The 19782-nt window shown below is 42.0% G+C and overlaps 2 protein-coding genes across 18 annotated transcripts in view; both read right to left on the bottom strand.

Moving 5' to 3' along the window:
* Positions 1 to 58: 58 nt before the first annotated feature.
* Positions 59 to 6142, bottom strand: scly (selenocysteine lyase). 2 transcript variants are annotated; one of them, XM_035648695.2, is made up of 13 exons: positions 6000 to 6142; positions 5038 to 5169; positions 4718 to 4827; positions 3893 to 3993; positions 3633 to 3789; positions 3264 to 3391; positions 2917 to 3072; positions 2721 to 2827; positions 2597 to 2633; positions 1200 to 1283; positions 919 to 1018; positions 659 to 734; positions 59 to 570 (listed from the first exon to the last, which is right to left on the bottom strand). In XM_035648695.2, the coding sequence occupies exons 2-13, from the start codon at positions 5103 to 5105 to the stop codon at positions 417 to 419; spliced, it is 1278 nt and encodes a 425-aa protein (XP_035504588.2). In that variant the 5' UTR covers positions 5106 to 5169; positions 6000 to 6142; the 3' UTR covers positions 59 to 416. The 2 variants fall into 2 exon arrangements, with proteins under 2 accessions (XP_035504588.2, XP_035504589.2); XM_035648696.2 differs by having other exon boundaries at positions 5593 to 6102.
* Positions 6143 to 6918: 776 nt separating this feature from the next.
* kif1aa (kinesin family member 1Aa) overlaps positions 6919 to 19782 on the bottom strand; it is a 36958-nt gene continuing 24094 nt past the window's right edge. For 5 of the 16 annotated variants that reach the window (XM_035648294.2, XM_035648288.2, XM_035648296.2 and 2 more), the window contains 21 exons: positions 19616 to 19775; positions 19416 to 19506; positions 19213 to 19331; positions 19063 to 19118; positions 17359 to 17467; positions 17163 to 17229; positions 16983 to 17067; positions 16766 to 16871; positions 14928 to 14954; positions 13041 to 13064; positions 12502 to 12616; positions 12243 to 12376; positions 12108 to 12169; positions 11879 to 12024; positions 11323 to 11514; positions 11113 to 11184; positions 10760 to 10881; positions 10359 to 10502; positions 10064 to 10256; positions 9850 to 9968; positions 6919 to 9740 (listed from right to left, as the gene is read on the bottom strand). In XM_035648294.2, the coding sequence (XP_035504187.1) occupies positions 9698 to 9740; positions 9850 to 9968; positions 10064 to 10256; positions 10359 to 10502; positions 10760 to 10881; positions 11113 to 11184; positions 11323 to 11514; positions 11879 to 12024; positions 12108 to 12169; positions 12243 to 12376; positions 12502 to 12616; positions 13041 to 13064; positions 14928 to 14954; positions 16766 to 16871; positions 16983 to 17067; positions 17163 to 17229; positions 17359 to 17467; positions 19063 to 19118; positions 19213 to 19331; positions 19416 to 19506; positions 19616 to 19775 (2186 nt within the window). In that variant the 3' untranslated portion in view covers positions 6919 to 9697. The remainder of the gene's footprint in view (positions 9741 to 9849; positions 9969 to 10063; positions 10257 to 10358; positions 10503 to 10759; positions 10882 to 11112; positions 11185 to 11322; positions 11515 to 11878; positions 12025 to 12107; positions 12170 to 12242; positions 12377 to 12501; positions 12617 to 13040; positions 13065 to 14927; positions 14955 to 16765; positions 16872 to 16982; positions 17068 to 17162; positions 17230 to 17358; positions 17468 to 19062; positions 19119 to 19212; positions 19332 to 19415; positions 19507 to 19615; positions 19776 to 19782) is intronic. The other 11 variants (XM_035648290.2, XM_035648297.2, XM_035648299.2 and 8 more) reach the window with 3 other exon arrangements.

Consider the following 19782-nt stretch of genomic DNA (forward strand, 5'->3'; position numbering starts at 1 on the left):
AGATGGGGGAGCTGAGGCAGTACGGAAACTGAAGTAATGGGAGAAGTCGGAGCCAAGGCATGGTGGATTACGAGGCATTTTTTATTTTATTTTAATCTGAGTAAAAGCCTGATAAAATTTGCAGGATTATTATCTACATTGAACATTTCATGTTTGATTAGATCGGTGAAAAGATTTGTGAATGTTAATATTTAATGTCAATAATACTACTACATGTCGCCCTGACTCCAATTAGCTGATTAGCTACTCATGTGACGTGCTGGAAGCTGAGTACATGCAGTACCCCCCCCGGTCACTTCAAGTTCTTCTCTTTTATTATTTATTTTAAATATTTCATCCATTTTACATGTAACAATAACCAACAGACGGTGCATTTTTAATCCCTGTGCATCCTCATTCCACATTAGGAGAGTCTGTCAGTTTATTTCCTCCAACAGCTGCACAGTTTCCCTCAGATCCTCCACGACCACGTCCACGTCCTCCCTGGAGGTCCCCCTGCCCACGCTCAACCTCAGAGCGTTGGCGGCCACCTCTTGGGGGACGCCGCAGCTCAGGAGGATATGGGAAGGCCTGCGATGTGCAGGAGATTTATGTAATTTATGGTCACTATGGTGTCTGGGACAAAACGCATAGCAGGTGACGGAGGGACTCGTTTTACCTGTTTCCACTGCCTGAGTGGCAGGCGGCTCCGACGCTGGCCAGCAGCCTCCTGCAGGTGGACAATACCCTCCAGCCTGAGGCAGTAGAGAGAGAGAGAGACAGAGAGAGATTAATCATTCAAAGCCTTTGTAGTTTACAAATAGCCCAGTGCAGGTCATGAACTGCCTCCGACAAACACTGGTGTAGGGTGAGAGGCGACTGTTTGGACTAGCAGGCCACAACGAACATTGGACGGAGACAGGAGAGTCGTGACATCACCTTGTAAAGTTGGGCCCAGGATGGACACGTTACATGTGTTGGGGAGGATATCAGAGCCGGGGTAACGGCTGTTGAAGCGGATCCTGTCCTTAAATATGGCCTGAGAAGGAGAATGTGATCGTCAACAATTAATAAGTACTGTATCTTTCACACCTTTTCTACGGATAGGCTTCTTTGGAAATCCATAATTTAAAACTGAGGGGATGATGAATCACATCTCTCACGTCCCTGTACATCACCTGAACACGTGTACACACGAGACACTCTGTCGACAAACTCACCCCGAGTCGTTCTTCCAAGTAAAGTTTGGTACTTTGCATATGACGCTGATAATCTGACAGTTTGGAGGTCACCAGTTCTGCAGCCTAACATAATAAATAAACACATAATATATCAGTAGCAACAAAGGCAGGAAAAGCTGAGAGGGTGAGAACCTAAATCAAGTATGACAGACACCATATAATTTGTTTGTCTAAGTCATTTAAAGTTTCTCTCTAGTGTTAAGTACCACATAAATAAATGTATTCAGAAGGTGGAACATGCAAAGAATAAAGATTTTTGTTGAAAAAGGAAGATATCTGTTAGCAAAACTACTGACATGAGAGATCACAGGGAAACTTATGATGTAAAACTATCATGATACTATTTCCTGTGATTACAATAACATACTGCAGGACATTCAGCTGAAATACAGTATATGACCACATCCTTGTATGAAACTGGTTAGTCTCTTACACAACTAGAACTGCACAATCCTTTTTAAGTAGAGGTTGTGAAAAATCCCTTGGATTTATACGAACACGTGCACGACCAGAAAAGAACTGCAGAAGATCTGGACCAGGAGTGACTTATTAAGCATCTGTTTATTGACTTTAAACAGAATTATTACCAAAAGAGAAAGGACAAACACTCCTTTGAGTTTTTTTACAACGCGGCAATTAGAGCTGCAAAAGTTAATCGATGAATCGATTAGTAATCGATTACTAAATTAATCAAGAACTATTTTGAAAATTGATTTCGTCATTTTTAAGGTAAAAAAATATAGAAATTCTATGATTTCAGCTGCTCAAATGTGAATATTTTCTGGTCTTTTTGCTCCTCTGTGACAGTAAACTAAATAGCTTTGGTGTGTGGACAAAACAAAACATCATCTTGGTGGTTTGGGTAAACACAATCGACATGTTTCACCATTTTATGACACTTTATGGACCAAACAACTAATCGATTAATCAAGAAAAAAATCAACAGATTAATCGATAATGAAAATGATAGTTAGTTACAGCCCTAGTGGCAACTCAAAAGAATTTGTAATTAACTGCATATAAACTTTCATTTATTTCTTTAATCAATTTATTAATTGTCTATATATTCTAAACTCTGTAAAGCGGCCTTGGGCATCTTGAAAGGCGTTACATAAATACAAGTTATTATCAAAATTCTATGGAGAGTTACAGTCTGGTGTCTGTCATCCATTAAATTGTCAGTCACCCTCAAATAGTATGTCAGATGTTTTCAGCTCTTCTGCAGTGGTCCTATCATATATGATTTTTACCAAACTGATTTGACAATACATTCACTCAAATGGTACACGCTTCTAGAGAAATATTCTAAAAACCTTAAAAAAGTATCCCTGGTAACACAAAATTACAGTTCACACATGTATAGAGCGGAAAATTACCTTTCCCAGACCAGCGATCATCGGTGTGTTTTCAGTGCTGTAATATTCAGAAAGAAAGAAAGAGATTAGTGGATCTGACTGTGGCCATTGTTTCATCATGAACTCAGACAGTACAGTATGTCACCCTGGTCTGAAGTTTCTCTCCTGTCCTCCTCCGAACAGTAGAGGATACAGCGGCGTCCTCGTTCCAGGGCCGCTTACGTACAAAGCCCCGATCCGAGGGGCATAGAACTAGAAGATGTAACAAACAGAAAACAAATCAGTAAAAGTGTTTTCCTGATGCCACATTAAGATAATTCACACACAAACTGATTCCTAACCTTGTGTCCCACTATGGTGAGGTAATCCACGCCCAGTTCGCAGGCATCTACGTGGATCTTTCCGAGAGCCTGGGCAGCGTCGGTGTGGAGCAGGATCCTGAGCCGCTCCCGCTGCTTGTTGAGAGATTTTATTCTCTGGCACATCTCTTGGACTGGCTGACAGAAGGATAGATTTTTTCATTTTTGGATTACAATACACAGAAGGAAGACCCAATGTAGTGTGTTGCCTTCATCGGCACAAACTCCTCCTTCAAAAGTTGTTCTGTTCTAACATCTTTTTGGATGTTTAAAAATAGAATTTCTAAATGATCTGTATTGTAAAAAGTTAGTCAGGTTTCTCCTCTCACCATGATGACTCCCGTCTCATTGTTGGCCAGCATGACGGAGATGAGGCAAGTGTTGGGACGCACCGCAGCGACGACTTCCTCCACCTCTACGCGAGCTGTCGTCTTAGACACGGGGACAAACGTAACATCTGCGACAGAACCCGGGTAAATATAAGCTGGTGATTTTTTTTAATTGTAAAAATAAAGTTGTTACTCTAATAAACTGAACTTGAGATCTTCTGCGATGGTATCTTCTTTTAAAAGAAGTTTTTTTTCCCACATGTTTTTGTGTGTGTGTGCACCTGTGAAAAGTTATTGTATTTATGTAGGCTATTTACTGTAAATATGTGTTTCCCATGTTTTTCTGTAAAGCACAGCATGTCCACCTACCTGCCTTGCCCTCTCTCTGCAAGTGCTCCGCGACGAGCTTGACCGAGTCGTGTTCCACGTTGGAGGTGATGATGTGCGGGAGGCCTTCGCCTTGCTCTGCAGCCCTGCGGTGTCTCCTGAAGTGCTCGACCGCAGTGTGGAGCACCAGGTTATTGGCCTGAAAGATAAGTCTTGTGTGATGAGCCACAGGTGCATTTAAGATACCGTTATTCATCTCTAAATATATGTCTGCTATCGCGCCGATCTGAGACAAAAATTACCTCTGTCCCCCCTGAGGTAAAAATTATGTCCTCTGCTCTCCCTCCAACCATTCTTGCCACATTCTCTCTGGACTGATCAATGATCGCCTTCGCTTTGGCACCTACAGATGATAACAAAGTTTTTAAAGCAGTATATATTGTTTGGTATTAACACAGGGTTCATACACATTTTCCATTTCAAAATTCCATACTCAATTTATTTCTTCCCTGTAGATTTTTCAGACCGTATTTGACATCCTAGTACAAATAGATCTATTTTTATTAAAGCCCCAGTGTGTACTTTTTGTAATTTTCTGTCAGCATCTGGTGGTAAAGTTAAAAACCGCAACCAACTGAGCACCCAACAGGGGGCATTTTATGGTGGTGCACCGCCTATTCATGGTATGGTTTATTGTGATGTTGCATGTGCGGATTGATATTGAAATATTGATACTTCCCATTCCAATATTACCTGTTCTAGAACTGATTCTCATATATTTTTTTAATTATATTAAACTCTGTAATTTGGGGTAAATGGGTATTTAAACATCAACGGGGACACAGTAAAGTAACTAGCTGTCACCAGGATTTTCTTTTTTCCCATATTTATCCAGACCTGAAAATTACTCTGTTAACATCTGTACTGAGAGATACAATCCCAAGTGGACAGCTCTATGTACGTCAATTCACATCCTGAATGCATCTCCTGTGACCACTTGTGATCAGATCTCACTTCCTGGCAAATAAATGTGTGTGTGTGTGTGTGTGTGTGTGCGTGTGTCTGTCTGTCTGTGAGACAAACAACACATCAATTTCATTGTGATGCAGGGTCCAAGTATTTTAAACCTGCGATATAGCTGCTGCTGGGGTTTCCCCAGGCTTGCTGCAGGGCTTCAGTGATGGCCTCGGTCACCTCCGGTTCCAGCGGAGTAGTAGCATTGTAGTCCATGTAGATCCTATGTTGCATTGGAGAACATTGGAGAAAAACTCTGTCATCTCATTTCATGTTATGAGTTCAGAGTCAGACTACTGTATATGTTTACAACACATTGACAAAACATGGAGTGATTAAATACAAAATCAAATCAATATTATTCTGCATTCACTGAATTCAAGACCGACTGATACGATGTGACCGACCCAAATCATAAACATACTTTACCTACCTGTCTAGATTCATTTCTGAAAAATGATGAACATGATGCAACATGATGTCATCACTCTGCTTAGGCATACTCCTGAGGAAAGCTTAGTAGGAAGCCTGCAGAATTACAGTATTCCACTCATGCAGACATTCCCTATTTAAATAGAGAAAAACATTTTCATTTTAAGACACTGTAAAGATGTCAGCAACAAAACTTTTATCACATTTGTCAATTCAAATTAAAAATTAGGATGAGGTTTGTGCAGCCACAGGCGTAGCACTGGGGGGGGGCTGGAAAGGTTGGAATCGAAAAGGCTTTTGTTGTTTGTTATCAGTGTGTTTTCTAAGTAATTAGTGTCATGACATAAATTAAAAATTGGCTAAAGACAACTATGAATTTCAAAACATACAGAGACTGCTTATGTATGGGGCCCAGAATTTGCTGCTACGCCCCTGTGTGCAGCAACAAGTGATTAATAATAACAATGACTTCTGAAGTCACTGTTATTCTGTTATTCTGATGATGGTTATGAGCACACGTGATGATGTACTGAAATGCCGGCTGGCTGTACAGTACCAGACACCGCGGGGGGCTGTTACATCCTCGAAGTCAACTCTGAGCGTTGACGCGAACGTGTCCAGTCTCTTCTCAACAGCAGGCGTGGCACGTTACTGTATCCACTTCCGGTGCTGAAGATGCTTACATTTGAATTCCCGACCACGGGAACACGCGCAGCCGTAGCAACGGTTCGGACCAACACGTCTGCTTTACAAAACTGAGCTCAGACCTAACCAGTTCACGCTATTTCACCGTGGGTAACACCGCCTGTGTGCTTCGGCTAAAGCTAGCTAGTGCTGCTGCGCCATTACTGGCTAGCAGCATAATAACTAATAATGACTGACGTTAATGTTGCTGAAGGAGAGTCGGAGCTGTTTCCCCTTCGTGTGTCAAGGTGGAGCGTTGTCTTGGTTGCTGTGTCTGACCTTGTGAGGTGATGTGACGTTGTCCTGAGTGGAGTTTTACTACAGTCTTTGTGTCAATCATCAGCCAGCTACAGTCGCCAGAGCGTGTGTTGTGACGGGACGAGGCGCCGCCCCCTCCTCCGCCGGGCTGCCGGGTGTCTTAAAGGGAACGCGGCAGATTTAAAGATGTCATAAAACAAACGGCCCCAAATCATGATTTAGAAGTTGCTTTTACTGATGATTGTGTATATGAATAGACAAATTATTCAGGGTGAGGACATAAACTCATTACACAAAACGAATGGGATGCACCTCTTTTTATTGCATTTTAGTGCTTTTTAATATTTTCTATATTCTAAAAATTACGTCCCCCCAATAGCTTCCATCTCATGTGACCCACTAACTCCAAACTAGTGTTGATTGTATTACCACCCTAGACAAATAGGACAGCTATTTTTTTATTAGATTTGATTGCTTCTTACATTTTACATTATATAAAATTATATATTTTTTTTGAATATATAAAAAATATATCGTATGATTTGGATTCAGTGGGTCACATGACATAGAAGCTATTGAAAACAAGGCTATTACTGAAGTTGGAAAAACTAGGTTTGAAAACCGTTCTGCATACAAACGGAATGAGCTCCAAAAATATAGTTACATTTGCTTATTTCACTGACGCCATGTTAAAATGTTTAACTTTTGTATTTACAATTATACTTGTGAATATACATAATGCATGTATAATGAACGAACTGTATCTGTCTATGATTAAACTGTAAATGTTTATTTTCAGTACAAAGGTCTCTCTTGAAAAATACATCCTGATTTCTTGATGAGACTGCCAATAAAGGATTTATTTAGAAGAAATGAGTGCCAGGGACAAAAACTAATGCAGTATGTTCTTAAAAAATAGAAGAAAAAAAAGACCATTCCATTGTGTTGCATAATTTCCATGTTTATTTAATATATGACAATGTGTTTAGTGTACACAAACATTTGACGCTAAACTCCAACACTCAGAGACACCGACTGAACTACTGCCCATGTAAGATTTAGCAAATGGGTGCAACTTTATAATACAATGTTCACAGCAATCATGTTTATGTACAATGCAAAATAATTCGATAGTGCTGAAGGGAAAAAAAAGAAGAAAGAATTGGAAGCACAAAAATTAAAACGATATTCCTTCAAAAGGGGGAGGGATTATAAAAAGGAGATTTAGTGAAGACTGTCAGAGCAAGATGATGGTGAAGGTAGATACTGAAGTGACAGTGTGACAGTAAGGTGACCTACAGCATTACATCCTCCCACACGTTCCCTGATAATAACCCGCCTACAATCAATAAGGAACCAGGCCGTGAGTCAGAGGTCAACACAACCACTCTGGCATAATAAGTATTTTCAAATATTGACGTACATTCAGTGTTGTTGTTTTTGTGTGTGTGTGTGTGTGTGTGTGTGTGTGTGTGTGTGTGTGTGTGTGTGTGTGACGGCGCCAACAAAACTTTGGTCAGCTCAAATGTGATACACATTTAAAAAGGCCCAATGAAAAAATGAGAGGAATAATCAGGTCAGACCGGAGCTCACATTGAAGATAAGGGTTTTCACGGACATGCGACAGAGGCGAGTGCGTGACACAGTGTAACGTGCGCTGCAGCGGGTACAGTGTTCCCTCGGTGATGACGCTGTAGCTGGATCAAATACAACTGGGGCTTGTGCCCAAGAAAGTCTGTGACGGACCTGTGATCATGACACCGATCACCAAAGTTGTTTCAGAACAAACAGATGATATGAACAGACGTTTGACTAAGTTTGATTAACTTATAACTTCTGACAGTTGTACACACATACAGTAGTAGAGTTGTAATGTTTTCAAATTTTTTGCCCACAACACTCAGAATACTCTCAAATTCTCAGGAAATCGTAGAGTAAGGTATCGTACGGATTACGTTCAAAGCAAATACAAACATTGTGTGCCATTATATGCAGAGCAAATAATATGTTTTGATATCTTTAGTAACGGTTAAATGCTTTGAGATGCTGTCTTCATATGTAAGTTCATATGTACATGTCATCACTGTTACTGAACGTGCTCTCTCGGCTGGCTGACCTGAGGCATGCTCACCATTGAACTGAGACGCTAATGAAAACGCATGAGTGACAAATATAGGCACATGCTTGTTGACAATACCTACAAAGGTTTTCGTAAATATGAAAACGAAGTATAATGTGTGTTAGGGATATTCTTGTATTTGATCGAGTATGAGTATGATGATGACCGTGAGCGGGAAAGTGATGGTGTTATCTGCAGACACTTCCAGAGCAGTATTGTAGCAGCAGAAAGGATGATGTTCCAGAGCAACTGGTGCAGAGGCATACAGTACAGTGCAGTACAGTATGATTGAAAAGAGAGGCACTACATTTAATCCACATACTGTAAATTTCTCACAGACAACCAGTTTCTTAGTCTTTGCTGTGAGGAACAGTTCATACTTTTGATTATTGATGTAACTTTGTGCAGTTGGACAGACCATCTAAACATTCAATATAACGATTTTGTCAGATTCATTTTTGTTGGGCAGGTGTGACTACCCTAATCTTAGAGGCAAAATTATTATTATTATTATTATTCAATCAGGTGAAGAAACTGGCCGATCAGAAAGTTATTGAATTGTTTCAATAGTGTTAAATGCTTAGGGGAGGAAAAGGTTGCACTAATCAAACATTTGAGGAACTTATATTAAAAAGTGCAGTGTGCGGAAATAGCACGATACTACTACTTTAGAAATATAAATGTCTTTGTAAATAAATACATGCAGAAATAAATAATAAAGCTGTTAAATATCTAAATATATCACATTTTAAAAACAAATAAAAAATCCACATAGCGATTAACTTGGGAGGATTAAGATGGGATGATATTTGATTGCTTTACATTTGAATGTAGATACCCACAGTGCTCTCACAAGTAGCTGAAAAGACATGGAATTATGGATTTATCAAAATGCCACAAGAACATGAATGATATGCCATTCCCTCAACAGGCCGTGTGTGCTAAAGCAGATTACTCAATGTCAGGATTCACAGACCAGAAAGAAGAGTTAAGAGTTACACTCAACTGTCATTTTTTTTTCTTTTTTGTGCATTTTCTTGCTGTAAGTTGTAAGCAGACCTGTGTAGACACTGTATATATAGCAATAGAGTAGAGAAGAATCTGCATGTTTGCTTATTTACTGAGCAAAATGTAGCGGATGTGATCCTCACTGCCGTGGCAGCTTTACTCAAGATTAATGTCACTGCATTTTTTTTTTCCCCAAGGAATAAATGTATAAGGCTTGATGTGTCACTGACAACAACTACAGTACATTACTAGACTTATGTTATCTGAGATAAGAAACTGATGCTACTTTCTTCATTCGTCCAGCTACGACTGAACTCCTGTACAGTACAGTGACAGCTTTCTGAAGACGCTCTCCAGACTACGAGACTCACGCGGCGGCAAAAGGCCTGACACAAAAAAGGGGCGCTTTTAGGTGCCGAGGACACGAGTGATAAACTGGGAATGCAGAGGGGAACGTTGTTGGTGGTGGTGGTGGTGGTGGTGGTGGTGGTGGGACTCAGCACGGGGGGAGGCGATTGAGGGACGAGGATCTATTTACATGAAAGTCTTTGCGGCCATCCTTCTCTCGTGAAATTGTTTTAAGGGTGTCATTTCACATCCTCATCTGTCCGGCTCGTCTTCTCGACAGCTTTGACCTGAGACGCAGATGAGAAGAAATGTACAAACTTTTCTAGTGACACTTTTTTATCACTTTCATCGATGAAATGATTTATTGTCAGCAAGACGATTTGCTATTTATTTTACCTGATAGTTCCAGCGAGGAGAGGATTAAACGCATAAAGCCAGTCGTGCATCTCTTTGTCATTAGTAGCTTGAAGAAGTATTCCACGGTGTTCTGTACACACCGCAAACGTGTTGGGGGTCTGTTGAGAAAAGAACAGCAAAGTAAAAAGATTGTTATGGCACAAGAGGACCAGAAAGAGGGGAGTTTCTCAGATTTATGTGTGAAACCGCTCACCTTCAGCATCGCCTGCTGGTCCTCACTGTACTCCACCTGAGCAGAGGAGAGATTGAGAATAGCCCGCTCCACGCCGTCTCTCTCTGTGTTATAGATGTAGACATATGGCCTCCGCACCACCACAAAGCGCTTCACCCATCCGTTGGTGTGCGGCTCCAAGAAGTGGATGTAACCCTTCTTCGACACGATGGGGCTGAAAGACACCGGTCAGATATTACCACATGCGAGACCAAGAGGTTGTATTCACAACACACAGCAGTGACATTTTTTTGTTGTTGAACTGTTGCAGACTCACCTGACTCTGATCTCCTGGATATCAGGGACATATTTGCGAGTGCTGGGCTTGGCTTCAGAGGCTCCATTGCTGGACTTCTTGGCCTCTGGGTCATGCTGTGCGTCAGGACTGGGGCTGACGGCACGAGAGCGAGGCATGGGTGGTCTGCAGTGCAAAATGTAAAAGCTTGTGAGCAGTCGTAATCATATTCGGGATCAAATTATTTCCCAATAACTTAGCGACAACACCATCCTCGGTGCTTTGTGTTATCCAACTTGCATTAATCATTTGTTGCCATTATCAAACATTTTATTCAAAAGACAGACACACGGGGCTAATCCAGACTGCCGTGTAAATACAACCAAAGCTACCAAGGATAACAATTTATACAAAACAACCATAAGTGTGTCTGTAGGACTGACCTGAGATCAGTGTTGCCATAGCAACCCTCAACCAGTGAAGGGCATGTTGACGAGGGCGTGATCGTGTTGAGAGCACAGATTGAAGTGGATTCTCTTAGTGTGGTGACCGACATCTCGGAGATCTGCAACACACACAATCACACACACACACACACACACACACACACACACACACACACACACACACACACACACACACACACACACACACACACACACACACACACACACACACACACACACACACACACGTCTGGGTCAACGGTGTGGAACCGATCAACAGACACTAATCATATGTTCTATTAATTTATAGAAGGATATATATTTATGATTGGGAATGCTTAGAGCACTACCTTGCTCTCACTGGCGCTGACACAAACGTGGCCGTACTCTCTGTTGAAGGAGTGAGTGAGCAGCCGCAAACACTGTGCGGAAAAAAGGTCAGAGAGATTCAAATTTCTGTTTAAGAAAAACAAAATCGTAACTGTGATCACAAAAGAAAATAACTAGACTGCATATTTTAAACCAGAAATCTACATCTCCACAAAATAACGATGGCTGACCTTGGCGGCGAGGTCCCTCTGCCGCTCGGTGGCGAATTCAGCGCTGGAGCTGATCTCTGGGTCGACCTCCAAGGGGGGCGGAGCAGACTCGCTCAGCTCCTCGGCGACACAGGACTGCAGGGCCTCCTGACCCATGAGCAGGGTGGACTCCAGTTTCTCTCTCAGCAAGAGGTAATGTTTTGTCTTCTCCACCTGAGAGAGTGGGAGACAGGGACATCACGGTCATTGACAAGAGACAATGTCCCTCACTTACATCTGGAGAAAGTGATGGACTGATATTTACACCATAAAATCTTATTCCATAGCCTGAGGATGGCTTACACACATATCTGTGTAAAGGATTATGTTTCATATTTACAGTTCACTGTAAATTAGGGGCTTAATCTAATATAATGACTTGGACCAATGGCCCATGATCTCCATTTATTTAGATAGTTTTTTTGAGAGTTGTCATGAAGTAGATGATTCAGAGACTGAATGTTCAATAAAAAAGGGCCAGTGACATGTGTCTTCAAATGCCAACGTCTATAAATTGCTATAAAACTAAGCCCCTCACATCTTGAAGTAGGCTGAGCTTCTCCAGCTCCCACTGGTGGTCCAGAATGAGGCTGTCACTGCGAGGCCTCCACCCAGCCAAGTTCTCCTCCCCGCGGACATAGGCCACCGAGGTGTCCAGCACCCGCCTGCGTCTCCTCTGCATACCTGGGGCGGGACACACGTGCAGGGTTAACAGGCGTTGCTGAAGTGAACTTAGTTCAGAATGGCAGCGGTGTCTCGAGGCTCACCTGGGCTTCCTGCGTCTGCCAGATTGCATAAGCTGACCTCATAAACTCCAGTTACTCGGTTTCTAAAAAGAAAAAGAAAAATCAGCTTGGTGGACACAACATGATGTTTTTCATAGTTTGAAATGTCACACTCACCCATCTGCAGCTCTCAGGCTCCCAGTACCGAAAAGGTTGCGGATCGAGCGAGAGGCCGAGAGCTTTGTGTCTCGGGAGTAGAACACCATGCAGATATCTTTGGTTATGACTGCGGGCTGGGTGCAGTTCTCCATCTGCGTTCGATAAAAGTGGAGGATTTAGCCAACATTGCTCCTCGAGAAATAATTTACACATGACCTCTATTACCGTAAAGACCTATTTTCTGCCCCTCTCTGCGAATGCAGAGAGTGTAATGTACCTCGAGATAGGCGGAGAGGGTCATGTAGATCTTCTCCCCGTACGGAGTGACTCTGTTCAGCAGCAGAGAGTTGTGCATGGAGCTGTCCCAGGCGGTCTCGAAGCGATAGAAGGTCCTGAAAGTGGTTTGTTGGACGAGAAGCCAAAAAACATCAATCACCAGTCCAAATTTAAACTATAGATTAGCAGTCAAAGCTAAACTAATGATGAGATGATAACATAAAAAAACAGGAAAATAAATACAAACAATAATTCCATGATCAAAGAATAAAGATGTGCACTAAACATTTTATTTGATACACTGCGAAACAAAAGAAGAAACTTTGCTGTTGGCACTGAACAGAATTTAAACATTATGGTGAGTATTCCTCAAAAATATCTGTACAGAAAAATGCTAGAGAATTTTTTGTTGCATGCCTGGTACAAAACACTGACAGAGAAGCAAAGAGAGCTGAGATGACTATTAGTACAGAAAAGGAAGGGGTGTGGGGGTGGGATGAAGGACAGCCAGAGGAAATGAGGGACAGGGCAGTGAAATACCTATGGTCAACTCCCAAGGAAATACTGTGAGAAAGAAGAAACCGGCAAAAGAATAGAAAGTGAGAGTCAGGAAGTATGTTGTGGTTATGCGCTTTGTGTGTGGCTGGGACGGTGTTTGTCTTTGTTCACGCTGTCATCTCACGATACCAACAGGACAGAGCGTCTCGCCCTACAGAGGAGCGGTTGAGAAATTCTGTGGAAGGTGCTGATGGACCTGATGCGATCAATCTCTCCTCCTGCCCTCCCATTGGAGAAGGTCAAATAACAGCACAAGCTAAACAATACATGCTCTCTGTCATGCCTCTGATTTACTCCATACGTTGATGTGCATGTTTTTTTTTTCCCTTCCCATTACCCCTTAGGAGGAAATACTGTAATCACACACTGAAAACAGTTATTCCTCTGGCCCGCAGCCCAGATGCGGCCTTAAATCTGAAAAAAAAAAAAAAGAAGATAATCCGAGCAAGTATTGTAAAAGGAAACTAATGTTTCTTTGAGCCATAAAAACAGACTGAATGGACTCTTCATGAGCTTCAGATGTTGGGCCCAAAAGGCTCTGGACTGAGGTGACCTTGTGGGAAAGTGGACAGTGTGACTGCACAGAGCTCAGGGGATTGGCCTTTTTTAAAAAAGTAACAAGTGCATTAAAACACACACGCACACACACTGTTTTCCCAGTAGTAGAAGACCTGTTCGCTTACACTACAAGCGAGCAATTTCCTCTTCACACCACACCAACATGTGCTCCTCTACATTTTACTGCCTACTTAAAAATGCGGGAGCCAGGATTGAAGTCATGCTGCTGGCGCAACATGTGAGGAACCGTTTGTTTCTGCTCTTTGGCAAGAGTTTCGCAGAGGTGCAAGGAGGATTTAAAAAAAATATTCATAACATTGCAGTAATTTTGGGCAAAGTGCTACTGGTGAGGTAATGGTTCACTTCGAATACTTTTTAATAGCTGTATTTGAATATTGTGCCAGAGCGATTAATGTAAATGATGTGGTCCAATTTACGGCACTTTGGTAATAGCGTATATGACTGGGTGTTTCTGTTACTATTTTGTAGCTGTGATGGGAGGAGCTACTCTTTGCCCCTTTGGAATAAGAGGCAACAAAGATAATCAAAGCCATAGATTTAAAAATATTGCTTCATTATAAAAGTCGACGATATGAAAATAATAGACTTCAGTGAGGAAAGGGGGAAGATGACAGTTTTTATTTCCTGAATGTGCAGGACGCATCTCTTTGCCTTTGTTGTTTCAAATGAACTGAATTGTGATAATGGATCAGTACCACCCTCTACTGGCAAGTGGGACTAATGCATCGTACTCAAACTGAAATCTGTAATTCAAACAGCCATGTTGGATATGACACCTTTGCCTTTTAAATGGAATATTTTAGCAAGGTGTGAAATGATTTTTTTATCAATCATAGTTTCTATTGTAAAACTGAGTGCCCAAATATTGACTGTATACCTTCTGAAATCATTGTTATAACATCCTGCAGCAACGGCTGAGGTGGAAAACATGGTGTGATACTGGCCCCACGACACCTCCAGCAGAGACACAGACCAAGGGCGGTCCACATGAAGCACAGCGAGCCATGCAGACCCTGTCCATCTGAAACCGCAGCCTTGACAACAGCTCAAACACACACCCAGCGCAGCCGCACAACCGGGGGGCATGCAGGGAAGTTCCCCTCACTTCTCATGAGAGGGGGAGAAAAACAAAGAGGTACGGATGAACTGCTGACAGTGATGGCAGAGTATGGAGAGAAGGATGTGAAATCACAGGAATCCAACTTTGAATGACGGGGTGTGGAGGAAATTTTAGAAAGATGAGGTGTTTGTGTAACGCAAGAGCACGAGAAGAGAGGCAAAATAATATACCTAGGCATGTCCGAATCAAGAAACTGTCTGCGAAAGCAAAAAAACAACAACAACATTCCGTTAGTGGACTGGAGGGAGAAAAATGTTAGCATCCATTTACACCTTGATGTTAGTATTAGCAGGACCGAGCAGAGGCCACACTGGACCGCGGCCTGGTGCTGAGACCTTTAACCTATACTTCTTGGCTACTGAGGCCTGAACAGGACACGTTTTGTAGTTTGTATTGAGGCCTGAGAACCTGGGAAAGAGAAGCTGATCAAACAGGGCCACTGGCCAGAGCTGCTGGGAGACTGAAACGCAGTAAACCCAAGTCTGGCTGATCGTGTTGTTGGTGTTGTTGCTGTTAGTCTTTAAACAAAGTGATTAAGCAATGAGTTAAAAAATAGAGGGTTAAAAATCTAGAGTGACATTTGTCCATATAACACAGTAAATATACAGCAAAGACTATATGTATGATACATAGTACTACTCAGCAGTTATTGTACATTTATACACTGGTGATGGTTAGTGATTTTGGACGTTAAAGAACAAACCAATGAGGAATTAATTATCTTTGATCCAGTAATTACTGTAATTCTTAGATAAACAAGGTTTCCATTGTAACACAAGTTTACATCGTGGGGCCTCAAGTGTTTAAAGAAACATGCTGCCCTCTACTGGCTGGTTGCAGAAAAAGTCAGACTACAACTTCATATGGTGAATTTAATGGTGTCACTAAAAACATTGTAAATTTCAGTATGATACTGGCAATGACACTGGTCTGTGTGTCTGTGTTGTTTCTCTTCATTGTTCATCATTCATGTTTTACCTTTCAGGCTCCAGTCAAAAAACACACTGAGAAACACTATCTCTAGAGATTACATTTGTATACAGAAATGTTGTTCATTTGTATCTATAGTTAGCGATTCATGTATACTCAATAAATGGATCCAATAAAGTGATGGTGAAATGTTTTATGTCCAATGCGTGAAATCATATTGAGTCCGAATATACAAATTTTAAAGTGTGTAGTGAGTATGAACTACATTGACTGATAAATGCTGCTGAATAATGTTGGAATGTTAGACATGCATCTATAGTTCATATTGAGGTGTATAACAGTATTAACTACTGATCTGGTCTGTTTATACAGAAGTGAGATACAGTCAAAATAGAAATTAAACAACGTTAAAGTGCAGCAGGTCAGTTTTGGGGTTAGCTGATCTAATCATGGTTGATAGATGACAGAGGTTAGAGGTGAGGTGATCGACAAGGTGAGATGCAACATGTAAATGCAATGGTGACAATTAAACACGGATTAACATCAAGGAGGGTCGCACAGCCAGCACGGACTACTACTACTGATAATAAATACATCAAGGGAAAATTGTTTTGTATTGTTCATGGTCACTCTGTTTTTTTTTAATTTTTTATGTGTGACCTCCTGCAGTTAAAGATAGGAACTACAGTCGCCTCATTCAGACACGTTGTAAAGATCACAGCACAAAAGAACTCGCAGCGGTAACATTGAGGTTGTGCCTCTTCTGCCATGCTTTCTGTCGGACAGGTTCACTTTGCCATGCATTTGCCAGTGTGTCGCGTTCCAGAGTGTTGAGCTGCCTCGACGGCAATGGTCCTCAGATAAGACTACTGAGCGATGCAGCGGATTCCGAGTACTGTCAAGCTGCTACAACTGTGGACTAAATGTGTCTGTGGCTCGTTAATAGTTCTACATTTGAATTCACCACGTTAATGTAGAATACAAAAGGATACACTGGCGCAGAGCTGTTCTTTATTCGCAAAAGCTCTTGCAGCTTCAAAGTTATGTGCTTCCGTCAACTATCTTCACCAGTACGTACCTGTCGTCTTGCATGGGCCTGACATACCCAGTGGACAAGATGTTGAGGGAGAGAATATTGGGGTCAATGATGGTCTCATCGGCTTCGGGGGTGCTTCGGAGACGTCCTGGGAAAGCACATGTGCCTCAGTAACGACAGTTCATACGTGTGTGTGTGTGCGTGTGTGTGTGTAAATATTTGGTATTCAGGGTAAGAAAGCCCTGAAAAACATACTCACCCACAACGAGCTCACGGACTTCCTTCCACTCCATGTCACCGCCTGATTCGTGCACAATAGTGACAGTGATTCTCCTCTGGAGGCCCTACTCAGACAGACAGCAAAGACAGAAAACAGGTTTGGTTATTTTCAGTACAATGGAAATATTCATTATACTTGTTCATGGTGCGATAGATGTACCTGGTGCAGTAGGAATGTGCCGTGGCAAGGCATTCCTCCTCTGTGGTCCACCACGGCAGGGATGTAGCTGGAGAGACACAGATGAAAACACTTGATTCAAACACTCCCAATATTTACCAAATGTATGTCTTCAACATTAAATTTCATGGAGAGCTCTGCAATATTATTCCAAAATAAATGGATACTCGACACTCACTCTCCATTGGCCTCCAGCTCGCAGATCTCGAAGAAAACCATGAGATCATATTTACAGTGGCAGGGTCCTGCCTGTGGGCGGGCCATGGTTGTCAGCTTGGTGGCTGGCACTGTGTTGAGGAGGGAGATAGAGAAGGTTACAAAGGGAGAAAGTTGGAGGGTAAACCAAGAGCAGACTAGTGGCTCTGAAGAGGGAGCTGAGAAGGGCTCTAACCCTACAAAGGAAAGAGAGAGGGAAGAAAAAAGGAAATCAGTGATCCAGGGAAAGACAGGATGGACTCAGTCCTGATGTAGCACGTCCTTTCCCTCAGAACATTTACTGGTGACTGCCGTCTTCTCTTAAAGGAGAATACCACTATGTTTCCTTAGAAACAGCCTTGTGTCCTTGTGCAGTTTGAATGTTCACTTGTCACTTTGCTCCAACAGACTGAAGCGTTCTGTGTACGAGGAAAAGCAAACGCACAAACTCCTTAAACAGCATTCTCCTTTAAAAGGATCCATGTTTCCAATTTTTGATTAAGTTTCTTCTGACTCACTGCATTTCTCAAGTTTCAGACGGATCTCCAAAAGGGATTCAGATTTAAGAGTGTGCATGAAAAGGCATTCACGTGGTGCAACCCAGAAGTTGGGCACAAGCTCAAGCAGAAATAGAATATGAATATCTTAAAAAATGATGTATAGTATGTTATGTGTTTGTATTGTAATGTATATTGTGTATTACTACAATCAAAATGTAATTTACTTTCCTTAATTCTCATTTTGGTATATTTATCATTTCAAATAGTTTCTCATTGAATTGCTGCTTTACTGCTCTAACATGTGAAAGTCCCCTCTCGGAATCAATTAAGTTTTATCTTGTCTTTTATGTGTAATGTATACATTTACAATAAAAAGTACTACATAACTTAACATTCCCATCTGAGAGAGTGTTACTCAGTACTGCTCTGGTAGGAAACCACTGTGATTCAGTTCAGGAGGAGCTGAAAGAGGGAACTGCAGGGAGAATCCACCACACAGGTTGACAGTGAACACACAGTACACCAGAGAGCCAATCCAACTGAATGCTGACACAAGAAATGCCCCTTTGTATATCGTGCATGCCAATCATCACATTTTTACAGCCTCTACTAGTAAGTGACCAGTAGTAACTGTAGTATAAACTGTAGCAGAAAGATTTAAAATATGCTGCATATTAGTTATTTCCGTCTACATTTGAGTAATACTATAGTTGATTATCAATTCACTGTGATGCTGCATGACAGTCACATGGCTTTTACTGTGCGTCTCACCAAGACAAACACTTGATATAAAAAGGGGGGTTTTAAGTTGCAAAATTCTCTTGGATTTGACAAACAGTAACCAACCCGGCTTCTGAGCTTTAATAACTGAACAGATAGAGGTGGGCGGAGCTGCCAACTGAGCTTGCTCGTTCGCTTCCAGTAGGAAGGAAGCCGCCAGGCCAGCGGCAGACAGAGCGTGGCCTGACAGCGAGTCCACCAGCGCCCCGTTCAACACATCCGGGACCAAGTATCGAATGAGGTCCATCGATTTCTCCCGGTCCGGCGAGGCGTCGGAGTCCACTGCTCACACCCAACAACATGAAGCTGAGATGACATGACTTGCAGGCAGACCAGTACAAAGACTTTTGCGAGAGACGTAAATCGAGGATTTTAAGGATGGCGACTCCAGCGTGGAGTTTATTTACCTGGTTTGGACAGAGGCATCACCCGTGGAAACTGTCGTCTGCAGGGACGCAGAGGACTGGAAGAGGAAATAACAACACAAAATAACGTGTCAAGATGAAAACACAACATATATAGATTTTGTCTTTGTCTTAATACGCTTATCATAGTACCTGATGACATCTTTACAGAGAGGAAGGAAAGGCTGTTTCTGGTAGTGTCCAAACACCTCAAACACAATTGGCTGAGTCTTGATGTAGTCAACAAAGGATTTAGTAACTTCAACAGCAATCTACCAAAAAAACAACAAAAGTGATGTTTCAGTGCCTGACCTATCAAATCATCATTATGCAGGATCTGTGCAGTTGTGCCTTACATTTTGCACATGGTAGAAGCCAAGAGGAGGACCACGGCCTGTGTTTTTCAGGGGTTCAGTAGAGAAGGCCTCATCATGGCGGTGGATGAAACTGAAATCAAAATAACGAACTGTAACAATTTACAAATAAAACTGTGAAAGATATGCAATAACGATTGAAAATCATGAGAGTAATTATGACGTTTTGAACAAACGCTTACTTGAACTGGCAGAAGATGTCAGCATACTCTGCAGAGATGCTGGACGCCTGCAGGACGGTGACCCTGAATGTAAAAACATTACCAATCCTGAGGTGCTCCAGAGCATCCAGCGGGCCGTCCACACTGGCCTTCAGCGGGTTCTCCTGCTCGTCTGCGTCGGCTGGGAG

The sequence above is a fragment of the Scophthalmus maximus genome, chromosome 13 (assembly GCF_022379125.1).
Source record: "Scophthalmus maximus strain ysfricsl-2021 chromosome 13, ASM2237912v1, whole genome shotgun sequence".
Lineage (NCBI taxonomy): Eukaryota > Metazoa > Chordata > Actinopteri > Pleuronectiformes > Scophthalmidae > Scophthalmus > Scophthalmus maximus.